Below are 22,413 nucleotides of genomic sequence, written 5' to 3'. Positions count from 1 at the left end.
CTATTTGCACACAGCAAGCTCTCAGAAATAGCACAGTGAAAATGACCAGATAGTCTGTTTTTGTGATGCTGATTGAGAGATAGGTATTTACCAGGATACAAGGGCTGGTGTAAGGGTATTTGCCACCTTTGGCAAACCTTCAGCCTGATGCCCACCCCCTCCCTCCCCACCCCATCGCACATACACACACACTCTGGGTAGAACTCCAATTAAATATGATGTTTCCTAGACAGGAAGGAGATATATCGTAAACTTACCTGCAAGTAGAGTTGCTGACTTTGGCTGGACATATTTCAGCAAACATTGGCAGAAGTGACGTCATAGAAAGCTGCTGGTGAGGTGCAAGCAAGTTCTAAGTGGAAATATATCCCAGGAACCCAGAGACAGGCTTAGGGAGCAGGTTAACATGGGGAATTAATAAAATTGAAATGATACCAAGTATTAAACATATTACAAAGTCAAATGTTACCAGAAAACCACCCACTGAAACAAACTCTTTGCACTGAACAACAACACACCATTTTTATTAGTATCTTGCACCAACAGGCCTTATAGCTCATCATCTCATGATGTTTCTGAATGATATTGGAATTGTGGCAGGCCCGGTACTCGACATTCTGCAACAGATATATGAATGTACAGATAAAATGTTTAAGTATGTTTATTGCACATATAGCAAATATCCACACATTTTATTGAGCTGTATTTATTTAAATGTCTATGTACAAAAAAGCAGACATTGTGACAAATACACTATACACAGCTGTACATGAATTTCATGCTGAGTAGGTAGGAAAACACATTTTTTCATTTATCAGGCAAATGTTACAGTACATTGTTAAACACAAGTTCCCTTTTCTGGATCCACTCTCACCGAAATAGATGCTTTTTTTCCAAAAATATACCGAGAGTTATTGGCTCTCTCCTTACTAAGATTGGTTGTAAAATAAATAAGCAATGTTACAACATGGCACAAATAGCCTTCGTCCTGGAGAAATACCAACTTTCAACACTTACAAAAAGTCAGCATTTGAAGTGAAGTTGGTCCCCAGTGAAATTTAAATGATTTAAATAAGCAAAAGACCACCACCTCCACACTGGAGACTGAAACTCCCTGCTGTGTGAACACAACCAAGCAACGAGCAGGCTGCGGGTTTAAGTTCTGCTGTTTAACTTCCAGTCACAGTCAATAATAGAAATAATGTTAGTACATTTTCAGTAAACTTTAAAAAAATCACTGACCTGATCAGAAGTGAAGTGATCCAAAACCCCAGATTTGTGCAATGGGATTTTTTTACACCCTCTTGACTGGGTAGGCAGGGCCTAAGTTTAACGTCTCATCCAAAAGGCCTGAAATGTAAGTGATGGAATTTTGGATGTACCATGGGCTCTCTGGTGTTTTAAAAATTCAGGAGACCCCCATCTCAAAAGTACTTTTCCTGTATATAACTTGGTTAACAATTGAACATATATGTTCACTTTTTGCTTCGCTTAGTGAACTTCTTCACAGCAAAACCCACAACAGAAAATCAAATGAATCACCAGATAGAACGCATACCTAAGGATCAGTCTCAGTGCAGAATATTGTATTTTATATGTAAAAAACCATTTTGTGGCCACCCATAACCCACATATGAGTGATGCTCCTCTTGCACCCAGGACCTCAAGATCCCATCAATTGGTGGCAATGGACAGTTTGACCAGTTCCGAAGAAGAGTCATATTGGACTTGAAATGTTAACTCTGTTTCCCTCCACCCAGATGCTAAGAGACCTGCTGACTTTTTCCAGCAATTCCAGGTTTTAGATCTCCAGCATCTACAGTACTTTGGTTTTAGTTTGATTAGTTGTGTGGTTCTGTAAATTGCTGTAGCAGTCAGGCCCGTTGTTATGATCCCCAGCTGAGGTTACCCCTAGACAAGCCTGATCCCAGAGTGGAACCCAGCTTGATAGATCCTAACTTCTAGTTTGTGTGTTTAGATACATGGAGAGTAGCTACTCAACAGGGTCACCGGAGTCAGCTAATGAAATTTTAATAAAAGAATAAAACATTTATTAAACAAGAAAAGATGAAATACATTACAATACTCCTTCACCCACAACTATACCTTTACAGATGTATACAGATATGTAAGGATAACAAGTTACAAAAACTATCTTATACTCTGATGTTCACAGTAAGTACACAGTCCATGTACACCCATGGTGACCTATGGTTAGACACACGACACTCTGAAACCAAGTGACAGATGTCATCCCAAACAGATGCTATGGATCTCTCCTCAACTGCCCCCAGATGCTTGTCACACGGTGAGCCAACCAGTCTTACTGTACTCCGTCTTTCACACAAGGGTTTCAAATCTCCACTCTCCAGGAACTCGCTTGGGAATCTTCTCCAAAACCGAAGTTTCTATCAGACGCTTTTCAGAAGGGTTCACCTCCAGGGTTTCAAACTCTCCTTCTGATCTTCCTCTCCCCTGGGTCCCCACATGCATTCAAGCTGTCTTCCACGCACTCTTTCTCACTGACTCAGCCTTCAACAGTACCTCACTGCTTCACATGCCCATAGCAAAGAGTTGCAGACCTGCAGTCGTCTCTTTAGGACTTCTTGCCTCTTGCAAGCTGTTCTCACTTTAAATTTGCTTTATGCAGCTTTTGTCTCTTTAAATCTGAAGCTTGGAGCCTTTCTCTATGCCCCTCAATTCTAACTTCAATTAACAGGACTTTTTCCAGGTTCCCGTCCTTCCTTTGAGTCGAAGACCTGCCGTCTTCCACTCCCCTGGCTTTTTAGGATTTCTCTTACCTTGGGACTGGCTATCTGTCCCTTCTAGGCTGCTCCTGCCTGGCAGGTATCTTCAAAACCTACTGAACTCTAACAGCTTCCAAATCAAACTACTGTTTTTAGTTTTTCTGTGTGTGTCTCTCTGGGAGGGTCCTGCCTGTCTGGGCCTCTGATTCTAGACAACTGCCTGATTCTCCTACTCTTGTTTGCTTAACTTAGCTTACGGTCATAAAATTTTCATTAGAAATGCAAGCATCTTTTAAAAGTGAAACTAAAACTCAATTTGACCATTTCTTAACACACATACAGAAATACAAATCAAACTTAAACATTAAAGCTAAATCTCATTCCTAACACCTATAAATACCAATTTAACTTACTTAAACTATCTCTATTTCCTAACACTGTAAGGATTGAAAGGTGAAGACAGTCAAACATTCACCAACGCTCTGGTTAATTCTGATTCCATCACAAAACAGACATAAAATCCCACCCAACCTGTTGCCCTGCTTTCCTGATTTAAACATGGGAGGCAGAAAACCTCCTCCAACATCAGCGCCGGTGGCAGTATCACATCTATTTCATTTCTCTTTGTCATCTTAGGCTTCACCCTATGCTGACACTGTGCAATTTCATAAAATGTGTTCCCAATGTATGCCAGGAATAGCCCAGTAAAACCTTTATTGCATAGCGTTGCCTGCCAACCTTTGATTCCAGTTTATCTGGGTCATATCCATTCTTACCCCATTGGCTTTCCACCGGTTGATTATTCTTACTCTGAATAGTTCCTTGTCCTTTTCCATTACCAACCTAAACCTTATGATACAATGGCCGCTGTCCCCTAAATGCTCTCCTACTGATGCTAGATCCGTTTGGCCCACCTCTTTCCCAAGAACCAGAACTAACAGTGACTCCTTTCCTTGGATTGGAAACATACTGTTGTATAAAATGTTCCTGAACACACTTGAGGAACTCTTGCCCCCCTCTACCCTTCACACCACTCCAATACTATCCCAGTCTATATTCGGATAATTAAAGTCCCCATTATAATCATTCTAAAATTCTTGCACCCCTCTGTAATTTCCTTGCAAATTTGTTCCTCCACATCTTTCCCGCTAGTTTGTGGCCTATAGACCACACCAAGCAATATAATTGTACCCTAATTTGTTCCGTAACTGTACCAAATAGATTCCTTGACCCTATCTTGACCTCTCCAGCAATGACCTCCTTAGTACTGCCAGTCCTCCCCCTTTCCTTCCTTTCCTTTCCTATCTTTCCTGAACACCTTGCACCCAGCAATATTTAACACCCAATCCTGCCTTCCTTTGAGCCAGGTCTCTGTTAAAGCCACAATGTCATATTTTCATATGGCAATCTATGCCTGTAATTCACCAGTCTTATTTACCACACTCTGCACATTCACATAGATGCACAGTAACCCTAATTTAGACTTCATTACTTTCTCCTTTACTCTGAACCCACCTAATAACTTCCTATCTCCTACTGTTTGTTATCTGTCTCTCCTAGTATTCTGTGCACATTGGTATCCCTCTCTGATATTACCTTCTCAGTCCTACACCCCTGCCAAGTTAGGTTAAACCCTCCCCAATAGCACTACCAAATTGCCCCACAGGGAAATTGGTCCTGGCTCTGTTTAGATGCAACCAGACCCATCTATACAGGTCCCATCTCCCCCAGATCTGGTCCCAATGTACCAAGAATCTAAAACCCTCCCTCCTGCACCTTCTTCTTGCCCATGCATTTGTCTGCTTTATTCTCTTATTTCTATACTACACTAGAGATTACTTCTTTTGAGGTCCTACCTGCTAATTTCTTACCTAGCTCCCTAAATTCTGGCTGCAGGACCACATTCCTCTTTCTGCCTATGTCATTCATACCAATATGGATCATGACTACTGGTTGTTTACCCCTCTGCAGTCATTCAGTTACATCTTTGACACTGCACCTGGGAGGCAACAAACCATCCTGGATTCACACCTGTGATTGCAGAAATGCCCAGTTGTCCCTCTAAGTATCGAATCTCCTATCACTATTGCTCTTCTAGTCTGTTTGTAACCCCTGTACATCTGAGCCAATCATGGTGCCATGGACTTGGCTCTGGCTGCACTCCCCAGGTGAACCATCATTTTCATCAGTGTTCAGAACTGAATACTGGTTGGAGAGTGAGATGCACTCAGGGGACTCCTGCACTCTCCAGCTGTAACTTCTTGACTGTCTGGTGATCACTCATTCCCTCTCTCCCTGCATACTCTTAAGCTGCAGGGTGACCGCATTTAAACGAAACTGTCAATCTCATGGTTACACCACAGTGATGCAAACTCCAAGCTCCAAAACCTGGAGCTCAAGCTTCTGCAACTGACAAAACCTCCTGCACATGTGGTGATCCAGGAGACGTAGGGGGTTGGGGGTGAGGGTGCCTAACACACATGTACAGAATTGGTTCAATTTCCCAGGCAACTGAGGTGGGTCTTCTAATTTTCCTGCCTCGGCATTTGCCCACCTCCATTTCTGTATTTGCCCGCCTCTGTTTCGCCTCTGCCCTGAGTCATGAGGTGGCAGTCCTGACTCCAGGCCATATGGTGATCCAGGGCACATAGCACAGGACGCACACTCAAGAGGTTGGAGCAGCCCTGCAATTCCTCCATCTATTAGATAATAAACCTTTCTACTACCAATAAACATTACTAATACCAATAAACTTTAATAAAAAAAGAGAGAGCGACTCACTTTCCTTCTGATGATGTCACTTAAATATAGGGAAGCTAACTGAATGCTTAACTTAAAATGTTTGATGCTTATTATCCCCCTGCTGCTTAGAGTCAGTCCCTAAGTTTGGAGAGAGGGAAGCACAGCAACAATACTTGCCAGCCAATCAACTCACAGCTTTCCCGTAATGCCACTGTTTAATTTTTCTTCACCAATTTCAAACTCGAGGTGACCCGGAATGCTGCTGCTGCTGCTGTCTCCTCAGCTAAGTCTTGATCCCCAAGAAGAGAATGACTTTAACGTATACTGCTTTGGAGGCTTTGTTTACACAGTTGTGCATTGGAATCTTATTACAAATGCTTGGCTGAGCACCAAACCTCACTAATCGATTCAATTCAGCAGATGTCATTGATAAAGCTGTCAAAGCAACTGTGAGTTTAGTATCTTCTTTGAAGATGTGACAAGCTAAGTGGATAATGGGGGTCCTGTAGATGTAATATATCTGGACTTCCAGAAAGCCTTTGATAAAGTGCCGCACAAAAGATTAATACACAAGATAATATCACATGGAGTTAGGGGAAATATATTATCTTGGATAGCAGATTGGCTAACCAACAGAAAGCAGACAATCAGGATAAATGGATCTTTTTCTGGATGGCAAGCTGTAACTAGTGGGGTGCCACAGGGTTTGGTCCTTGGGCCCTAACTATTTACAATCTATATTAATGACTTGGATTCAGGGATATAAGGTACTATAGCTAAATTTGCAAATGACACCAAAATAGGTGGAAAAGTAAGTTGTCATGAAGAAATAAGAAATTTACAAGTGGATATGGACAGGTTAGGTGAATGGTCCAAAATTTGGCAGATGGAGATTAACGTGGATAAGTGTGAGGTTATCCATTTTGGTCAGAAGAATAAAAAGGTGACTTATTATTTAAATGGAGAGAAACTTCAGAATGCTTCGGGGTGCGGAGGGATCTGGGTGTCCTCATTCATGAATCACTGAAATTATTCAGGTACAGTAGCTAATAAGGAAGGCAAATGAAATTTTGGCATTTATTGCTAAAAGAATAGAGTATAAAAATAGGGAAGTGTTGTTGCAACTGTACAAGGCATTGGTGAGACTGCATCTGGAGTACTGTGCATAGTTTTGGTCCCCTTACTGGAGGAAAGATGTAGTTGCATTGGAGGCGGTTCAGAGGAGGTTCACAAGATTGATTCCAGAGATGAGGGGCTTGTCGTATGTGGAGAGATTGAGCAATTTAAGCCTTTACTCACTAAATTTTAGAAGGATGAGAGGAGATCTAATTGAGGTATATAAGATGCTAAAGGGGATAAACAAAGTAGACGTGGAGTGGATGTTTCCCCTTGTGGGGCATTCTAGAACAAGAGGCCATAGTTTTAGGCTAAGGGGTGGTAGATTTAAATCAGAGATGAGAAAGAATTACTTTTCTCAAAGAGTCGTGAATCTGTGGAATTCACTACCTCAGAGTGCAGTGGATGCTGGGATACTGAATACATTTAAGGAGATAGGCAGCTTTTTAATTAGTAATGGGTTGAAAGGTTATGGGGAGAGGGTGGGAAATTGAAGTTGAGGCCAAAATGAGATCAGCCATGATCGTATTGAATGGCGGGGCAGGCTTGAGGGGCTGAATTGTTCCTAGTTCTTATGTTCTTATGTTCTTGTTCTTATGTTTTGATTGGAAGTTATATGATCTCCGATGAGAATTTTGTTTCTTGGAAAGGGTTTTGAATGGCTGTTTGTTTACTTTGACAATTTTATGACCACTGAATAGGATTAAGTTTTTTTCAGGTGGAGTTTGAATGAGCATTTGTTTATTTTGACAATTTCATCAGAATCTGAAATACTTCCCAATATTATTATCGGGCTCATGAGTTCTGTCCAATGTGGATACTGGGTGAGTGGGCAAGGAGGAAATATGGAGGGTGCATGGGGGTGTAGGGAGGGGGCAAGGGGGATTATGGGGTATGAGGGGTTATAGGAGAGTATGGAGGGGGCATGGAAATATGGCAGGGCATGGGAGCAGGCGATGCATTGGGGGGGGCATGAGGGTGCCTAAAACACATGTACAGATCTAGGTCAATTTCCCAGGCAAGTGAGGTGGGTCTTCTAACTTGTCTGCCTCGGCATCTGCCCGCATTCATTTCTGCATTGCCCGCCTCTGTTTCTGCCACTGCCCTGAGTCATGAGGTGGCAGCCCTTACTCCAGCCCATCCCCACCATACCACATTGAAAATAGTATGGGCAGGCATTGCTGGGCAAGAGATGGGATCACAATGTTGTGAAATGGCCCAACTCACGATTATTGCTTCAAAGATGAAAATTCAAGCCTTTCTGCTTGAAAGACGCTGGTTTAGCAGACTCTTTGAAACATTCTCACTGATGCTTGATTGAAAACCCCTGGGATATACTGCAGGTAAAACTATGACTAGCTCATAACTGACTGCACTTTCATTCTATCTCCTTGGCCAGGATTTTTCATTCAGCATGCGGGGGCGGGCCCGACACACCGGAACGTAAAATTACGCGCGATGATTTTGGGCATGCTTCCCGACAGCATTGCACTGTCTGGTGATATTTCATTTGGTGGGCGTGCACCGGAGTCAGCTGCGTGCCCGCCGATAATTGACAGGCCTATTAAGGCCATTAACTAGGTAATTAACCTTAATTTTATGCAGCCTGTCCAACCTTACGGTTGGCAGACAGGCGAAAAGGCCAAGCGGCCCTTACGTTTTTTTAGGAAACCTCATCCACGAGCAGTATGAGGTTTCCTAAAGCGTTTACAAATTGAATAAAAGTTTCTGATGTGAAATAAAAACATGTTCCATCTCATGACATATTTCATTAAATTTTTAATGTTTTTAATAATTTCTTTAAAAAGCGCTTCAATCTCCCTGAGGCACAGAGATTGCACTGGACATGACTCTCCCTCCTCCCCCACCCCCTCACAGGTAGTGCTCAGCGCTACCACTGGCGATCCACACTGGGTGGACCTTAATTGGCCTGCCTGCATGAAATCACGGTGCCGAGCTGATCGTGGGTGGTGGTCAGCTCCACGACCACCCCCACCTGCTCCCACCGAGCCCACCCGGCGCGGGAAAAACTCAGACCTTTGTCATCATGAAATTAGGCCAATATTAAGTTCCAATTTACAATTGTAAGCTTCTCTGACGTATTTTAGTCACTTTGACCCAGCTTTTCAGATGCTGAATTACTGTACACCAGAAAAGTATAACTAGAGTTCCCACATTTTGCCAAGTCCTGAATGGGACAGGATGGTGGGATTAATAACAGAGTTTTGTTTCCTGATAATGAAAATGCATTGGAAATCTTAGTGACTGTGACCACTGCAACCTTTCATACAAAACAAATCTTTTCAAAAATATTCTGTCAGGTTTATATTTTAGAAATCTAAAGATAATTTACTCAAACTCGGCAATCCAGTCAAACATTGGATGGTGGTAGCTTTGAATGGAAAGGTGCACTTTCTGGGGTCAATTTTAATTGTGGCATGACTTTGTTAGGCCCAAAATCCCTGTCAAGAGGCCTGACCCATTTCAAGGACTTTATTTCCATTAATAATGAAACAGAACATGCTAAGAATACTCAGCAGGTTTGGCAGCTTCTGTGTAAGGAGAAATAGAGTTAGCATTTCAGCTTGATGACCCTTCATCAGAACAGAAGTACTTCAAAATGTAACTGTTTTTAACTAAGGCAGAGAAATGGGGAGGAGAGGACAGGACAAAAAGGAAAGCTGGAGAGATTACATGACCAAAGGGATGGCAGAAGTGCAAGGCAGAAAGAGATGGTAATAGGATAAGTAAAGAATCTAAAGATAGGTCTAGAGGAGATGTAAATGTAAAAAGCAGAATCATCGTCAAACTGCTGCCATCCAAAAATTTAAAAACACAAGAAGAAAATATTGGAGGCAAAGGTTATGATCAGAAATTGTTGAATTCAGTGTTGAGTCCAGAAGGCTGTAACATGCCAAGTTGAAAGACAAGTGCTGTTCCTCAAGTTTATATTGAACTTCATTAGAACAGTGTAGGGGGTCGATGACACAAAGGTCAGAGTGGGAGTGGAGCACAGCACAGGATTAATGTGACCAACATCTCTGGGTCACACTTGCAGACTGAATGGAGACATTTTGCAAAGCGATCCCTAAAACTGTGCTTGGTGTTCAAAATGCACAAACCAAAGGTGCCTCAACTCTGCTCGTATGAGGCATACTTCTTTTTGAGGCAAATTGACAGAAATCAGTTGAGTTTGTGTCTTAGTGATGGAGAAGCCCTTTGGTTAATTGGGCCTTTTGAGTACTGTAGTTGTAAAACAATTCAGTAACCATTAAATTGAACAAGTCAAAATGAACCATGCTGCTAGGCTGCGTACAGTTGTATTTTTATTTTCTGTGCTATTATTTCTGTTGGAATTTGCTATGTCTTTGCTCTTTCAATTAATTTTGAGAATAGCTCAATTTAACATACTTTGGTTTAAATCTGTTGCTCTTGGCTAAATAGTTGTTTCACATAACAATCCAACTATGTTCCATTCCACCTAATCTAAATTGTTCTCTGTTTAATAATCTCTTATGGTCGCTGTTTTCAGTATGGGAGATATAGAAAATGGCATCAAAACAACTAAAGTCTCAGAAGACTATACAACTAACTTTGTCCCTGAGTATCATTTTTTTACCCAATTCTAATGACCAGCTGTTTTAATCCGTTTTAGTAGTATTGGTTGAGGGATAAATCTTGACCAGGACCATTGATCCCTCTAAGTTGCGCAGACACAACTCAAAGGTTTCCACGCAGGCTGCAGAAAAGTAACCTCTTTTAAGTTACTGCAGTACACGGCTGTGCAAAAATAATTTAAACTTAAACAAATCAGCTGCATACTACAAAAAAAATTAAAGGGCATGTTGGCCAGGAGAATGTCCATGCTTTTCTTCATATGGTGCCATTGGGCTCTTTTACATCTGCCTAACAGACCAGACAGACCTCAGGTGAATGTCTAGAAATTTGATCATACCCAGAAATGGGTACACAGGACGAGTGCACATAATGGGTCAAATCTTCTGAAGAGTGGCAAACACTGTTGGACTCCCACTCCACTCCTATATATCTTGCACCAGAGCTCCACCTTTCTCATCCGGACTACCGAACCAGGCTTCTTCAAAAATGTGGAGTGTGGAGTCCTTCTTCATAGAGTAGCACCACTGGGGGAAGCCAAGTCAGGCCTCTCTTTTACAGCACGAGCTGCCATATTCAATTAAGTTTAAAGGTCCCAAAGTGACTTTGAGAAGCTACGGAGAGAGGATAAGTGCATAAGGTAATTGTCAGGGGGTAGAGTGGCACGTGGGTGGGTGAGGGGTAGCATGGTAGGTGGGTAGATGAGGGGGTACAGTGGCTGGTAAGTGAGCGAAGGGGTAGGGTGACAGCTAAGTGTGAGGAGTTAGGATGAGTCGGGGGGGGTCAGGAGGTCGTCAAGTGGTTGAGATGGGAGCCAGAGGTTGGGGTAGTAGCTGGTTCAGAGGGGTAGTCGGGTAGTCGTGGGAATAGTTGGTAGGTCGTGGGAGTGGTCAGGGGGTAGTCGAGGGTCAGAGGGTTTAATGGGAGGGGGGGTCAGGGGATAGTTGGATTGGGGGGGACTTATTCAGAGGGTCATGGTGGCAGTTGGGGGAGGGAGTCTGATGTTCAAAAATACAGCTACCCAAGAGTTAGAACTTGTTTTAATTCTTGGTAACTTTCTTGTCGGTAAGTAGGAATCATCCGAAGTCTCCAACTCTAACTCAGAGTTTTGGAGGGTTCCAGATGCGGGGGAATTGCCCATTGGAAGTTGAAATTTCCTGGGCAATTCCCTCAGAGTCCTTGCGTTGGGACTTTGCAGGGTTCCCCCAGGCATCTTCTGGGGTAACACTATCAGGAGACTGGAAGATTTGGGCCAGTCTGTACCTGTTAGTGTTCTCCCAGGGAGCAAATAATTTTTGTGCTGCTTCTCGTTATCAGGACTCAGTGCTACCTGAATTACTCATTCGCTGCATGCTGTTTGGGGGTCTGAATATTGAGCGTCTCTGATGCCATTTAAAGGTAGCCAGCAACTATTAAAGGGGAGACCAAGACAGCCTTCCCCTACCAAACTCTCTATTCCGCTTACTCTGATTTCTTTTGAATCTCCCTCCCTTTGTCCCATCATAGATGGCTATGCTTTCAGCTGTGTAAAGCCCCTCAGTGTGAAATAACTTGCCTAGCTCCACTGCCAATCCACTAGCCTTTCCTTCTTTAAGGCCTTCCTTAAAACACATATCTTTGACCAAACTTGATTACTTATCTCCATCTCTCTTCCTTTGTCTCAGTAACCATTTTTTCTTACACCGCTATAAAAGCACCTTGGAACATTTTTCCAAGTTACTGGAACTATATGAATGCAAATTATTGATTTTTCAATTGCTCAACCCTGTAAAATTCTTCACGGAAGTTAAGGACAAAGCATATCATGAGTTGTGAGACTCCTAGTGAGTTGCACATTTTGAACATAGATCTTTTAAAATTTATTCTCCGGATGTAGTTATTGGCCCATTTCTAGTCACCCTTAGAAGGCAGTGATGGGCCTTGTCCTTGAAACACTTCAGCCCTTGTGGTGCTAAGCAGGGAACTCAAGATTTTTACCCTGCAATGAAGAAAGAACAATGATAAATGCCATCTTCCCTTGACCTTCACTGGCACCAATGGTGTTGATTTACCCCAACATCAACACTGTGTGGGGGACACCACTGACAAGAAACTGAACTAGACCAGCTTTACAAATTCTGTGGCTACAAAAGCAGAACAGAGGTTGGATACCCCATCAAAACCGTCTATAAGCTTCAAGTCAGGAGTATGTTCAATTATTACATCTTAGAGTATTCAAGACTGAAATGTGTCCTATGGCCGGGTAAAGGCTATTTTTCCCAATTAGATCTTACAAAAAGTTAAATAAGAATGTCTGTAGAATTGCTTTAGTCCCAATCACTAATCCATCTCCAATACTGATGTTAATCATATACTCATTTAAACCAGCAGGAATAGCTTTTATGCAATGTTGACCTTAAGGACATGTTAACATTGAAAACTAGCTATCACATCAGTAATGATATCTTTGAGCTCCATCCAACTCCAAAAAATACTTTTAAATATATTCTGATGTCTGACAGTCAGACAAAATTTGGAGTTGGGGGTAGGGTGGGGAGAGGTCAGATTTAACTGAGCAAGCCAATATGCTTCTTATCCACATTTAATTTGGGATGTGATAACAGTTTGTCATCAAGTACCTTGTTATTGGTTGCTCTGAATGGCAGCAGCTGTAATTTAATTCACTGGAAGAATGAAATTCTTTGTTCTTACTCTGTTTGTACCTCATCTCTGTTTGGTACAAAAAATAGATAAGGTCGGGAGAGGGGGACCTGATAAGGCCGGGGAAACACATCAAAAACAATGCAATCTGTGCTCCAGATCTCCCAGGCCATGGGATAGAATATAAATCAAAATTTTGAATCTCTGGAATTAAATCTCGTTTCATTTTCACCAAGCCCAGTAGCCACTCAGTTCTGCACGAGTCTGACTCTGGAAGAGTTGTTTCTATATTGATTCTGAGCGCAGTACCTTCAAGGTTGCGTTCTGTTTTACTTTCGTGCAAAGTGAGACCAGACTCATGCACCGTAGAATCAAAGCTGAGTTGGAGAAACTGTTGGGGTTGTCTGTTGTGCTGTACTGTTTTGAAACTGACATTAGACTGAAACCCACCATTATGGCAGGGGTGCTCTATTTGGCATGGCAACTACATGGAACTTAGAGGGTTCATTTTCCAGTGAGGGTGCAGTTTACTCCTGAATAGTTAAAAATAAAACCAAAGTCCACCCAAAACTACAGCCAATTTTCCGTGCTCAGCTTATAATTATACACGGATTTAACAACATCACCTTACCTTTATATATACCTTTAGCATAAATGCCCCAAACTGCTTCCCAAATAAATGAATGGAAAAATATCCTGAATCACAAAGACAGAAATTAGAAGGCATGATTGTAAACTTGGTTAAAGCGTTAGGTTTTCAGAAGACTTGAAAAGGTAAAAATACAGATGGTGAAGCAGAGAGAGGTTGAGGGCACAGGTTCTGTTGAGAAAACTGCTTCTGTTTCCTGTTGTGAGTCAAGGTAGGATGATATTTCTGCACAATACCAGTGGCTGCAACGAAAAATAAAAGTACAAAAGCAGGTAGCCAATCTGCTACGATATTAATCTAATTGTCTTAATGGACCCAATAATGTACAGGTGACAATTTTAGGCACTGGACAGAGTTAGATACTGGATTGGTTTTTGAAATTATGGAACAACTTCCAGCAAAGTTATGAGGGCAGAGTGGGAGCAGTTCTGAGGAAATTACTGACCAATATTGCATTCAGTCCTGCTCTGAAAGTCCATCTAAGTGTATAAGGGGACGATGTTGGTGTGTGAAACCATAAATCTTGACTGATTTGTGAGCATCCAAGGAGAAACACAAGATGACAACAATTAATCTCAAATTATTTTATTGGTAAAAGTCACATTAAAATTCTCCAAGTATTGAGAAAAATATGTTGTTAAAGAGGTATGCTTAAATAACCTGTTTAGTAGCTCCAGGTAAAAATTCTAGAATAAAATATAACTGCACAACAATAAGAATATAAGAACAGTTAGGATAATCTTCCAGTTATTTAAGCAATATATTAATACTAATTGGTAAATTTAGAAAACATGTACTGTCTGGAATGCCATTTTGTACAATTTAACAGCTACAAAATCTTATAAGACATTTCCCTACAAAATGTTCTTTTGACACAGTGGTGGTATATCCTGTCACTGTACAGATCAGCATTGCAGGTCAGATGTGAAGGTTACACCATGTGAGATTCTCAATAAACAAATACTCCTATTTCACCAAAACAACCCAATCACTTTCAAGTATCAATTCTCCACCACCGTAACAACCGATGCCACTTTCGAAAACTAATTTATCCTTTACTGATGCTATCTTCATCTTGTCAAGAAATACTAGCTTTCTCATTGTTATAAAACCACTCCTTGTTTTGTTTCTTTTTAACCTTTTCAAAGATTTACATTCCAAATGGATATATGTGAGGAATGCTGATTCTGTGGAATTTCAGGACACAGCACAAATCAAATGAAGGATAAAACTTCTTCAACTTTTCCCACAAAATTTGCCTTGACCCCAACACAAAAGACAGGATTTTCAGACCCCACTGAGGTCAGGAATGGAGGTAGGCAGGGCTCAAAAATTATAAGGCCAGCCAGCATGCCGATTTCCCAATCCATTCCTGATGTTGGGTATTTTGGTTGATGCAGGTTCAGGAACAATCAAGGCCACCTGCCCCATGAGGTTGGCAGGCAACTCAGCTCTTTAAATGCTTTGTTAAGGGTGGATAATGGAGACTACCTGAAATTTTCCAATTGGCCTAGGTGCCAGCACTCCAGGCAGCCTACAGGCTCCCTCTGCTGGGACTGCCCTCTTGGTCTCTAGAGGCCCCCCACCACCACCCCACGGCTGACTGCTTTCTCTATTTTTAATTTTTGTTTTAAATGGCTAAGAAGCAGCTGGCCTCTGATTGGTCTTCCATATTTGAAAGGCCACCTACCGCTCTTAATTGAACAAAGAATCTACCTCCATGCCAACTGGGGTGGCGCCCAGTCGAAATTCCAATGAGTGACTGTCTACCTCCCATTGCAGGTTTAGGACCAGGCTAGGACTCCTGCAGTGCGTAACTCAATTTCTGACTCCCCAAAGCCTATCCACCATCTACAAGGCAGAAGTCAGGAGTGTGATGAAATACTCACCACTTGCCAGATGAGAACAGCTCCAACAAAACTCAAGAAGTTTGACAGGATCCAGGAAAAAGCAGCCTGCTTGATTGGCACCGCACTCACTAACATCCACTCCCTGTGCCACCAATACACAGTGGCAGCATTGTGTACCATCTACAAGATGCACTCAAGGTTCCTTAGACAGCACTTTCCAAACCTACAACCACTACCATCTGGAAGGACAGGGGCAGCAGACACATGGGAACATCACCACCTGCAAGTTCCCCTCCAAGCCACTCAATCCTTATTTGAAAATGTATTGCTTTCCCTTCAATGTCGCTGGGTCAAAATCCTGGAACTCTCTTCCTAACAGCACTATGGGTGTACCTACACCACATGGACTGCAGCAGTTCAAGAAAGCAGCTCACCACCTTATCAAGGGCAATTAGAGATGGGCATCAAATGCTGGCATAGCCACCGACGTGCACCTCCCATGAATGAATAAAAATAAACAGATCTGGCTCCTGTTTCCCGCTCCTGAAGTGAAAATTCAGCTCAAAGTGTCCATTCTCGGGAGCTTGGGAATTTTTCTGGTTTGAATGGCTTGAAGTCAGCAAAGCCTCAAATTCAAATTAAATTTTAAATGACATCCAGTTCTGTTTCCCAAAACAGAGTAAATAACATCAGTGAAATCTGAGGGAAGGGGGTTAGTGATATAAGATGTAAGTGTTCATTGGGCAGTCTGCAGGCCAAATCCAGCCTTCGATCATTTTTCATCCAGCCCTAACTTTTTCTCAATGCACAAAGCAACTTTCAACTGTGCTGCATTTCATTGGAGTTGAAACTAACTGCCTTGAAATAGGCTTTATGCACTTTATAACTTAAGAAGTGAGGCTACGTGAACATTACAGCTGCAACACTTTAAAGTCCCCTGGTCTGGAGAATGGAAAAGGCTGCTACCTGATTGATGAATATGGATCAATAAGGGAACAGCCTTCTTGCACCAATTGGTCCTCCAACCTGCCATGTATAAAAATCTAACTTTGAAAGTTCCTGGTTTTCCAGCTTTGATAAAAGGAAGATGCTGTGAGGGGGAGAAATTAATTTTTTGTGCTTAGGACAGTGAAAATTTTGTGTATAGGGTTTCCCCTTTTTGTGTCACAAGTCTGATTTTATCAACATAATAGTAGTCTTTTTTTGTGAGTGATGCCATGTTTTTGCACATAAAGCTTTTTCAATTTTTACATAGGGGACATTGGTTTTATCTTTTTGCATATGGAATTCTTATCTTTTGCTTGTGAGAGGTGCCACTTTACATTTGTGTAGCTTCACTTCTTGGTCCCAAAGGAATCTTGTAAGTTCTTTTGCAAGGGCGTTTGGATTTTTGTGCTTGGGGAGTCTTGGGCTTTAACGAGCGGTACCAGAAATGAGACACTTGTAGTGTTTCCAACCTATACACTATTGTACACATCACTCATACATAACAAGTAGAAGCACTTGACTCTTGGTGGTCCATTGCATCCAAACCCAGTAATCCTGGTATGCGTATCAGAGCGGGGCGAAGGAGTGGTATGTGTGTGTATTTACGGGCGCACGGCAGGGAGATGGTAATCATGAGAGACTTGCGTGTTAACTGGACCACATACTCCACCCAGCTTCAGAACTATCAATAACTTCACTGTTCCAGAAGCTCATCCTTTGCGGTCAACTTAAATACAAATTGGGTATGTTGTTAGCCAATGAGAGCAGTGTATCAATGTTCAGATGATGATTGTGAACATGAGGGAGCTGTGCCTTGCATTTTAATCTTTCAGTTGGGCAGCTTTCATAGTCGCCATATATATCAATGTATTTCAATGAATAGGTGAAAATAACTCGTATTATAGTGGAATGAGGGTTATTGTTGCGAGTTAACTGATATTCACTCAGGCATCTACTTCCTCTGCTTATTATTTACTTATTTATCATTTTCTCACAGTTTCAGTGAATCACAATAAATGCAGGTACCTTTGTAATTCATTGCTAAGCAACCATTATAGCAAAGCACAATAGAATAGACTAGTCAGAGAATATTCACCATCCTCCAAAATCAGCTGAAAATTATTTTACGGTAGACTTGCAGGGATCAATCTTTCACAATGTTTAGGTAGTCAGTATGAAGTCTGTTACATATCAATTCCATGGGGCTGGATTTTACGGTGCCAATCGGATGATCAGCAGCTCTGTAGTCCCAGCAGCGCCAGCCAGGGGTCACTGCTGGAACCACAGGCTGTCCCACAACTTTGAGGAGCTCTGGTAAGTCTAGGGTTGGTGTTCTTGGTGAGGGGGTTGGGGGGACAGGTTCAAAAGGCCAGAGAGGAAGGGTTAAAGGGGAGGAGTGCCTCCAATGGGCCTGGGGGCCCCAAAAAAAATGTCCCTCCCATGCCCAACACCAGCCCACACAAGGCTTCCTGCATGCACTAGATCTCCTCCGCTGTGGGTAAAATACTGGTGGCGGTGGGGTAAGTGGTCATTAATTGGCCACTTAAGGGCCTCATTAGGCTCAAAGGTGGGCAGGTCTCTCAAGATCCTCCCTGCCCCCCGTAAAATTTCAGATAGATCCAGATCGGACAGGACTTTACATGCCCTCTGCTTTCAATCCCACTGGTGTCAGAAGCATAAAGTCCAGCCCATGGAATATATAGGCCGTTCACATCTGCTAAGAGAAAGACTAAAAAAAAATCAAAAAATAACATATATAATATAAACAGTCATCTGGCGGTAGAGAACTTGAATATTGCTGAGAAGAGAGACATGTTGCCAAAGCTTTTCATCTTGCACTCATCAGGACAAACGTAAGAATGCATTGCAATGGAGAATGCAACAGGAAACTATGGGCTCCCAAATTAAGCTTCTGGATAATTCAAAAAGGCACAGGCTTGAACATATTTCTTTTGTTTGCAAAGCACAGGTCCCTGCATATGAATATATGTTGCTTCCAGAAAGCATAAATGAGCCAACTGATTACAAGCTCAACTGATTATCTTTAGTTGCTGGAAGACAAAAAACTTCAGCACCATGTTTGTCTTTTTTCAGCAGTTTATATTATATGAAAACAATGAAATGCCTAAGTGATTTCAAAATCATGGTCAAAACTTCTGCTTTGCAATCACTTCATTGTTCACTGTTCCATATGTGTCCATCCAAAGTGTTAAATACTTGGGCCTTGAAATCATACTGCTGTATTAAAACACATAGGAATAATTTTAAGCCTGCCTACCTGACAAAACTAGGCAGGTGAGTAACTCATGCTGTCATGGGACATTCACGCCGAAGTGGTTAGATTGACATCTGCTCAAAACCGGTGGGACCCTTCAATGATATTGTCAGTGCCCGATGCTATTTTATACAGAGGCCTCAGTGGACGCTATTTTTGTTTTCCAGCCAATATACCCTAAAGAAAAGAGGGTAATTTTTTGCCTTTGTATGTGGGATAAAAGGAGCAAAAATATTTTTCCCCAGCTCCATTAAGAAAATTTCAGCCTCCCCTGCCCAATCTAACAAACCCCCATGCTGGCAACTCATGAGTGCCAGGGACCATTTTTTTGATTCTCAACCATGCAACATTTGGCTTCCATTTGCCAGCTAGCTACTGTTTCACGCTGGTTTTAGACAGGAACCTGAGTGGACCTCTGCAGATAGAGCCTGAGAGTTACAACAGGACAGTCTATTGCCCACTTCATCCTCTGCCTGCAGGGCTGCCATCCAAGGTAAAATCAGGCTATAATACCTTCATCTGAAATACCCATTGTACATTGTTCTAGTGGAGTTATTGACATTTCTAAAGCAATAAGCAAAAGGCAGAATTTTAGCTAAAAAGAAATATATATTGTGTGATATGTACCAAACTCAGGAGTGAAATCTGAATAACAATTTGGATGTTAGTTGAACCATCATCCAGATTAATTCTAAACATATCTGGGTGAGTGGAACATCCATGTTGCCTTTTAACAATGCACCTTGATCTGTATTGCTGTGCAAACACTGGTGAGCATTTTAGTTTTGCCTAATTAGTTTATAGCTCAAAAACAACATAAGAAGTTGTTAATAGTGAGCAAGCTGAACAGCAAAATAACATATGTCCTGGTGTCAAAAGATGAGTGTGAACAAACCAAATGTTAATTTCAAGCGATGAGTCTCCAGTATCCCTCTGCCTAATACAACGGAAGCCTTGGTATTCATAAGTATTAATATAGTATCGATGCAGTGATGAGCCAGGAAGCCTAGGATCATGAATATTTGCTTAACAAGGCAATGACCAGCGTCCTTTTAAAGTAGCTATACATCTTAGTCTAATAAGCTAGTCCCAAGTTGGACATATCCGATTAAAATACAAAAGTTATTATTGAAAAGCAAATTACAAAACAGATATAAAATCTGGAATACTTCAGTCAGAATGTTGCTGTCATCTTGGAGATTCTAAAATGCTGCGTCTCAGTTTCGTCTGTACGATGGGGGAGTTGGGATTCCTGAGGTCATCAAGACTTTTTCTTCTGTGTCTCAAGTGAAGTGATGAATACGTTTATGAGGAGAACGGTCCCCACAAGGAGAGTGGTAATTTTGTTGCAATGGTTCAACCTTTTCTGGTTGTCAACTTCATTCACATTGGTTTTTGCTGTCCAAAAATTAGAAGCAATAAGAGATTGAACAATTTTTTAGCTAAAAGCACTAGCTCTTGCCATATTATTACATAATAAAGCATATTACATATGTCTATGTAACTGAGTGAGAATCATAATATAAAATGCCATTCCTGTTTTGCCAAACCTTTATTGCGATATATCGGTTCAGGAACAGACAAATCCTAAATATGGCTTTATCACTGATTAAAACTGGGTGCTTCCAATTCCAAATACATCAACATGGAGAGGGTCTACTGTGCATGGCATCATATAGCTAAAAGCTTGTTACTACTCTTTTATGAAATAGTGATGACTGAGGGCTAATAATCCTTAATTAATAAGGATTGCTGGGTATTATGTCCTTTCTTTCTATCCTTTTAAAGGTTTAGAATTAATTCCAGTATATGGTGAAAAGTGAGGATCTGATTTTAACCTGTGGCATAAAATGAACAGTTGGCTCTCGTACCTGATAACAGGCCTAAAACAAATTCTATGGCTATGATTCCACAGTATGTAATTGCTGAACTGCTATAAAGTTGATAGCTCTAACTCTGCTGATAATATTCCAGGATCTTCACATAGTGAGGCTTGGTAAACTCAGTCAGTTCTTGAAAGAGATTATCAGCTGTCAATATATGGAAATAAAAAAAAATAGATTTACTTACCAGCAAAAACAAGTAGGGCAAAGATAACAGCCTGAAGTATGAGAGAGAGACTAATCAGGACAATGAGAGGAATGTAGTACTTAAATTGTGGCCCTTGATCGATAACTCCAACCATCTGTGTTGCATTAGACATAAGTAAGGCAACGTCCAGCATGCCCTCGGCTACACTTTTTATTGTAGCATAGCGGTTGAAGTCGAGTGAAATCATCTGTCTTGTAGCAATATTTTCCCCCTATAGAACATAAATAAAAAGAAAGTTTATGTTTAAACAAAGAAAAAGCTTAGTGACCAGGGTGGCTGTCTAGTCAAGAAATTAATCTACACACCAACTGTTCTTCAGGGCTAGGAGCAGGGTCATCAGGGGTTGGGAGCTGTGACAAAAAAATGAATATTTTATGCATGCATGTTTGAGACCTCTTTTCCAACATTAGTTTTCTCTCAGGCAGCTAGCTCCAGCCAAATCCAGGCCTGGGGATCACCTGATAGGCCCAACCTACCACTAAAATACCATAGCAAAACCAGCATCAGATTGCATCACAGCTCAGTAACCCATCCACGTGTATGTATATCAATCCACATTGATTCAAAAATATTGCATGCATACATTAAGGAAAACCAGAATTACACAGTGGGTTATTGTGGATTCATAGAATGGTGCCTGTACAGAGGAAGTATGAGAATTCTAATCTTTGAAAGATACTCTGAGTTAAAATTAGAAAGCTACTTGAGAGTTATCACTATCCAATCAATCAACCAGCCAATCAACCGGTCAGGATTTGGGTGCAACCAATTTGATGAGATGTTGAATTCTAATAAGAGTTTAAGAAGGAATATAACATTAATGATTATAGAGCAAAACCATACACCTGTGACAAGTGGAGAGTACTGGTCCAGATTGGGCAGGATGGCTGACATGTGCAAACAGCTCTTTGTCTTTTCATTTCTTTTCTCAATTTCTCAAGTCTTCGTCACTTCTGGAACCCCTCAGGAAGGCTTGGCTGGAGTCTTCCTTCAGATTCCTTTTCAACCTTACTGCAATGAACTGTACCAAAGCATCTTACTTTATTACCTTTTTCAGGCATGTATGCTTGGATGGATTCTAGAAAAGACCTTTTGGTCCTATAGAGATTTACTTTATTTTAAAATATCCAATGGGACATCGAGTTCTTTGTCCAAACTTTGGATTAAATGTCCCAACTTTGATGTCAATAACCTTCTGAGCATTTGCACATATCAGTCATTCTTACCTCATTTCTTTCTTATCACCTCTCGAGCTGTCCTTTCCCAGGCAGCTCTCACCTTCCCATAAATGTTCCATCTCTGGTACCGTACTAACTCCACAAAAAACTTAATTAATTCACTATCAGTTATTTATTCCTAGGCCTGTACATGATGCCTGCTAACAAGTATTCACAATGGCCATTCAGTACAGCTGTTCTTACTCCTCATCAGGCTGGTGAACTGGGCTAGTGTTCACTGCAGGCACATATTTTCCCCACATACTACTGGATGTATGTTCTTTAAAAAGAATCTTAATTAAACAGGTTTAATGAAAAGACCAACATCTTGTTATCTCTTCTAATGATGGCTTTTTGTTCAAACTAGACAGCTTTATCTGAGAATAATGATTTTTTAGTCTGGTTTCCATGACAGTGAAACATTAAGCAATTATATACGTGTGAATGTATATTCTATTCTTAGTTTCTCACTTTTTCTCCTTAC

At 41.3% G+C, this 22,413-nt stretch overlaps 1 protein-coding gene across 1 annotated transcript; it reads right to left on the bottom strand.

Moving 5' to 3' along the window:
* Nucleotides 1-19,715: 19,715 nt before the first annotated feature.
* LOC121292925 (ninjurin-2-like) lies at nt 19,716-20,876 on the bottom strand. The gene is made up of 2 exons (XM_041215429.1): nt 20,692-20,876; nt 19,716-20,019 (listed from the first exon to the last, which is right to left on the bottom strand). The coding sequence occupies exons 1-2, from the start codon at nt 20,843-20,845 to the stop codon at nt 19,883-19,885; spliced, it is 291 nt and encodes a 96-aa protein (XP_041071363.1). The 5' UTR covers nt 20,846-20,876; the 3' UTR covers nt 19,716-19,882.
* Between the last annotated feature and the right edge of the window lie 1,537 nt (nt 20,877-22,413).

The sequence above is a fragment of the Carcharodon carcharias genome, chromosome 21, assembly GCF_017639515.1.
Source record: "Carcharodon carcharias isolate sCarCar2 chromosome 21, sCarCar2.pri, whole genome shotgun sequence".
In the NCBI taxonomy this organism is placed as follows: domain Eukaryota; kingdom Metazoa; phylum Chordata; class Chondrichthyes; order Lamniformes; family Lamnidae; genus Carcharodon; species Carcharodon carcharias.
This window is presented reverse-complemented; position numbering and strand designations above follow the sequence as displayed.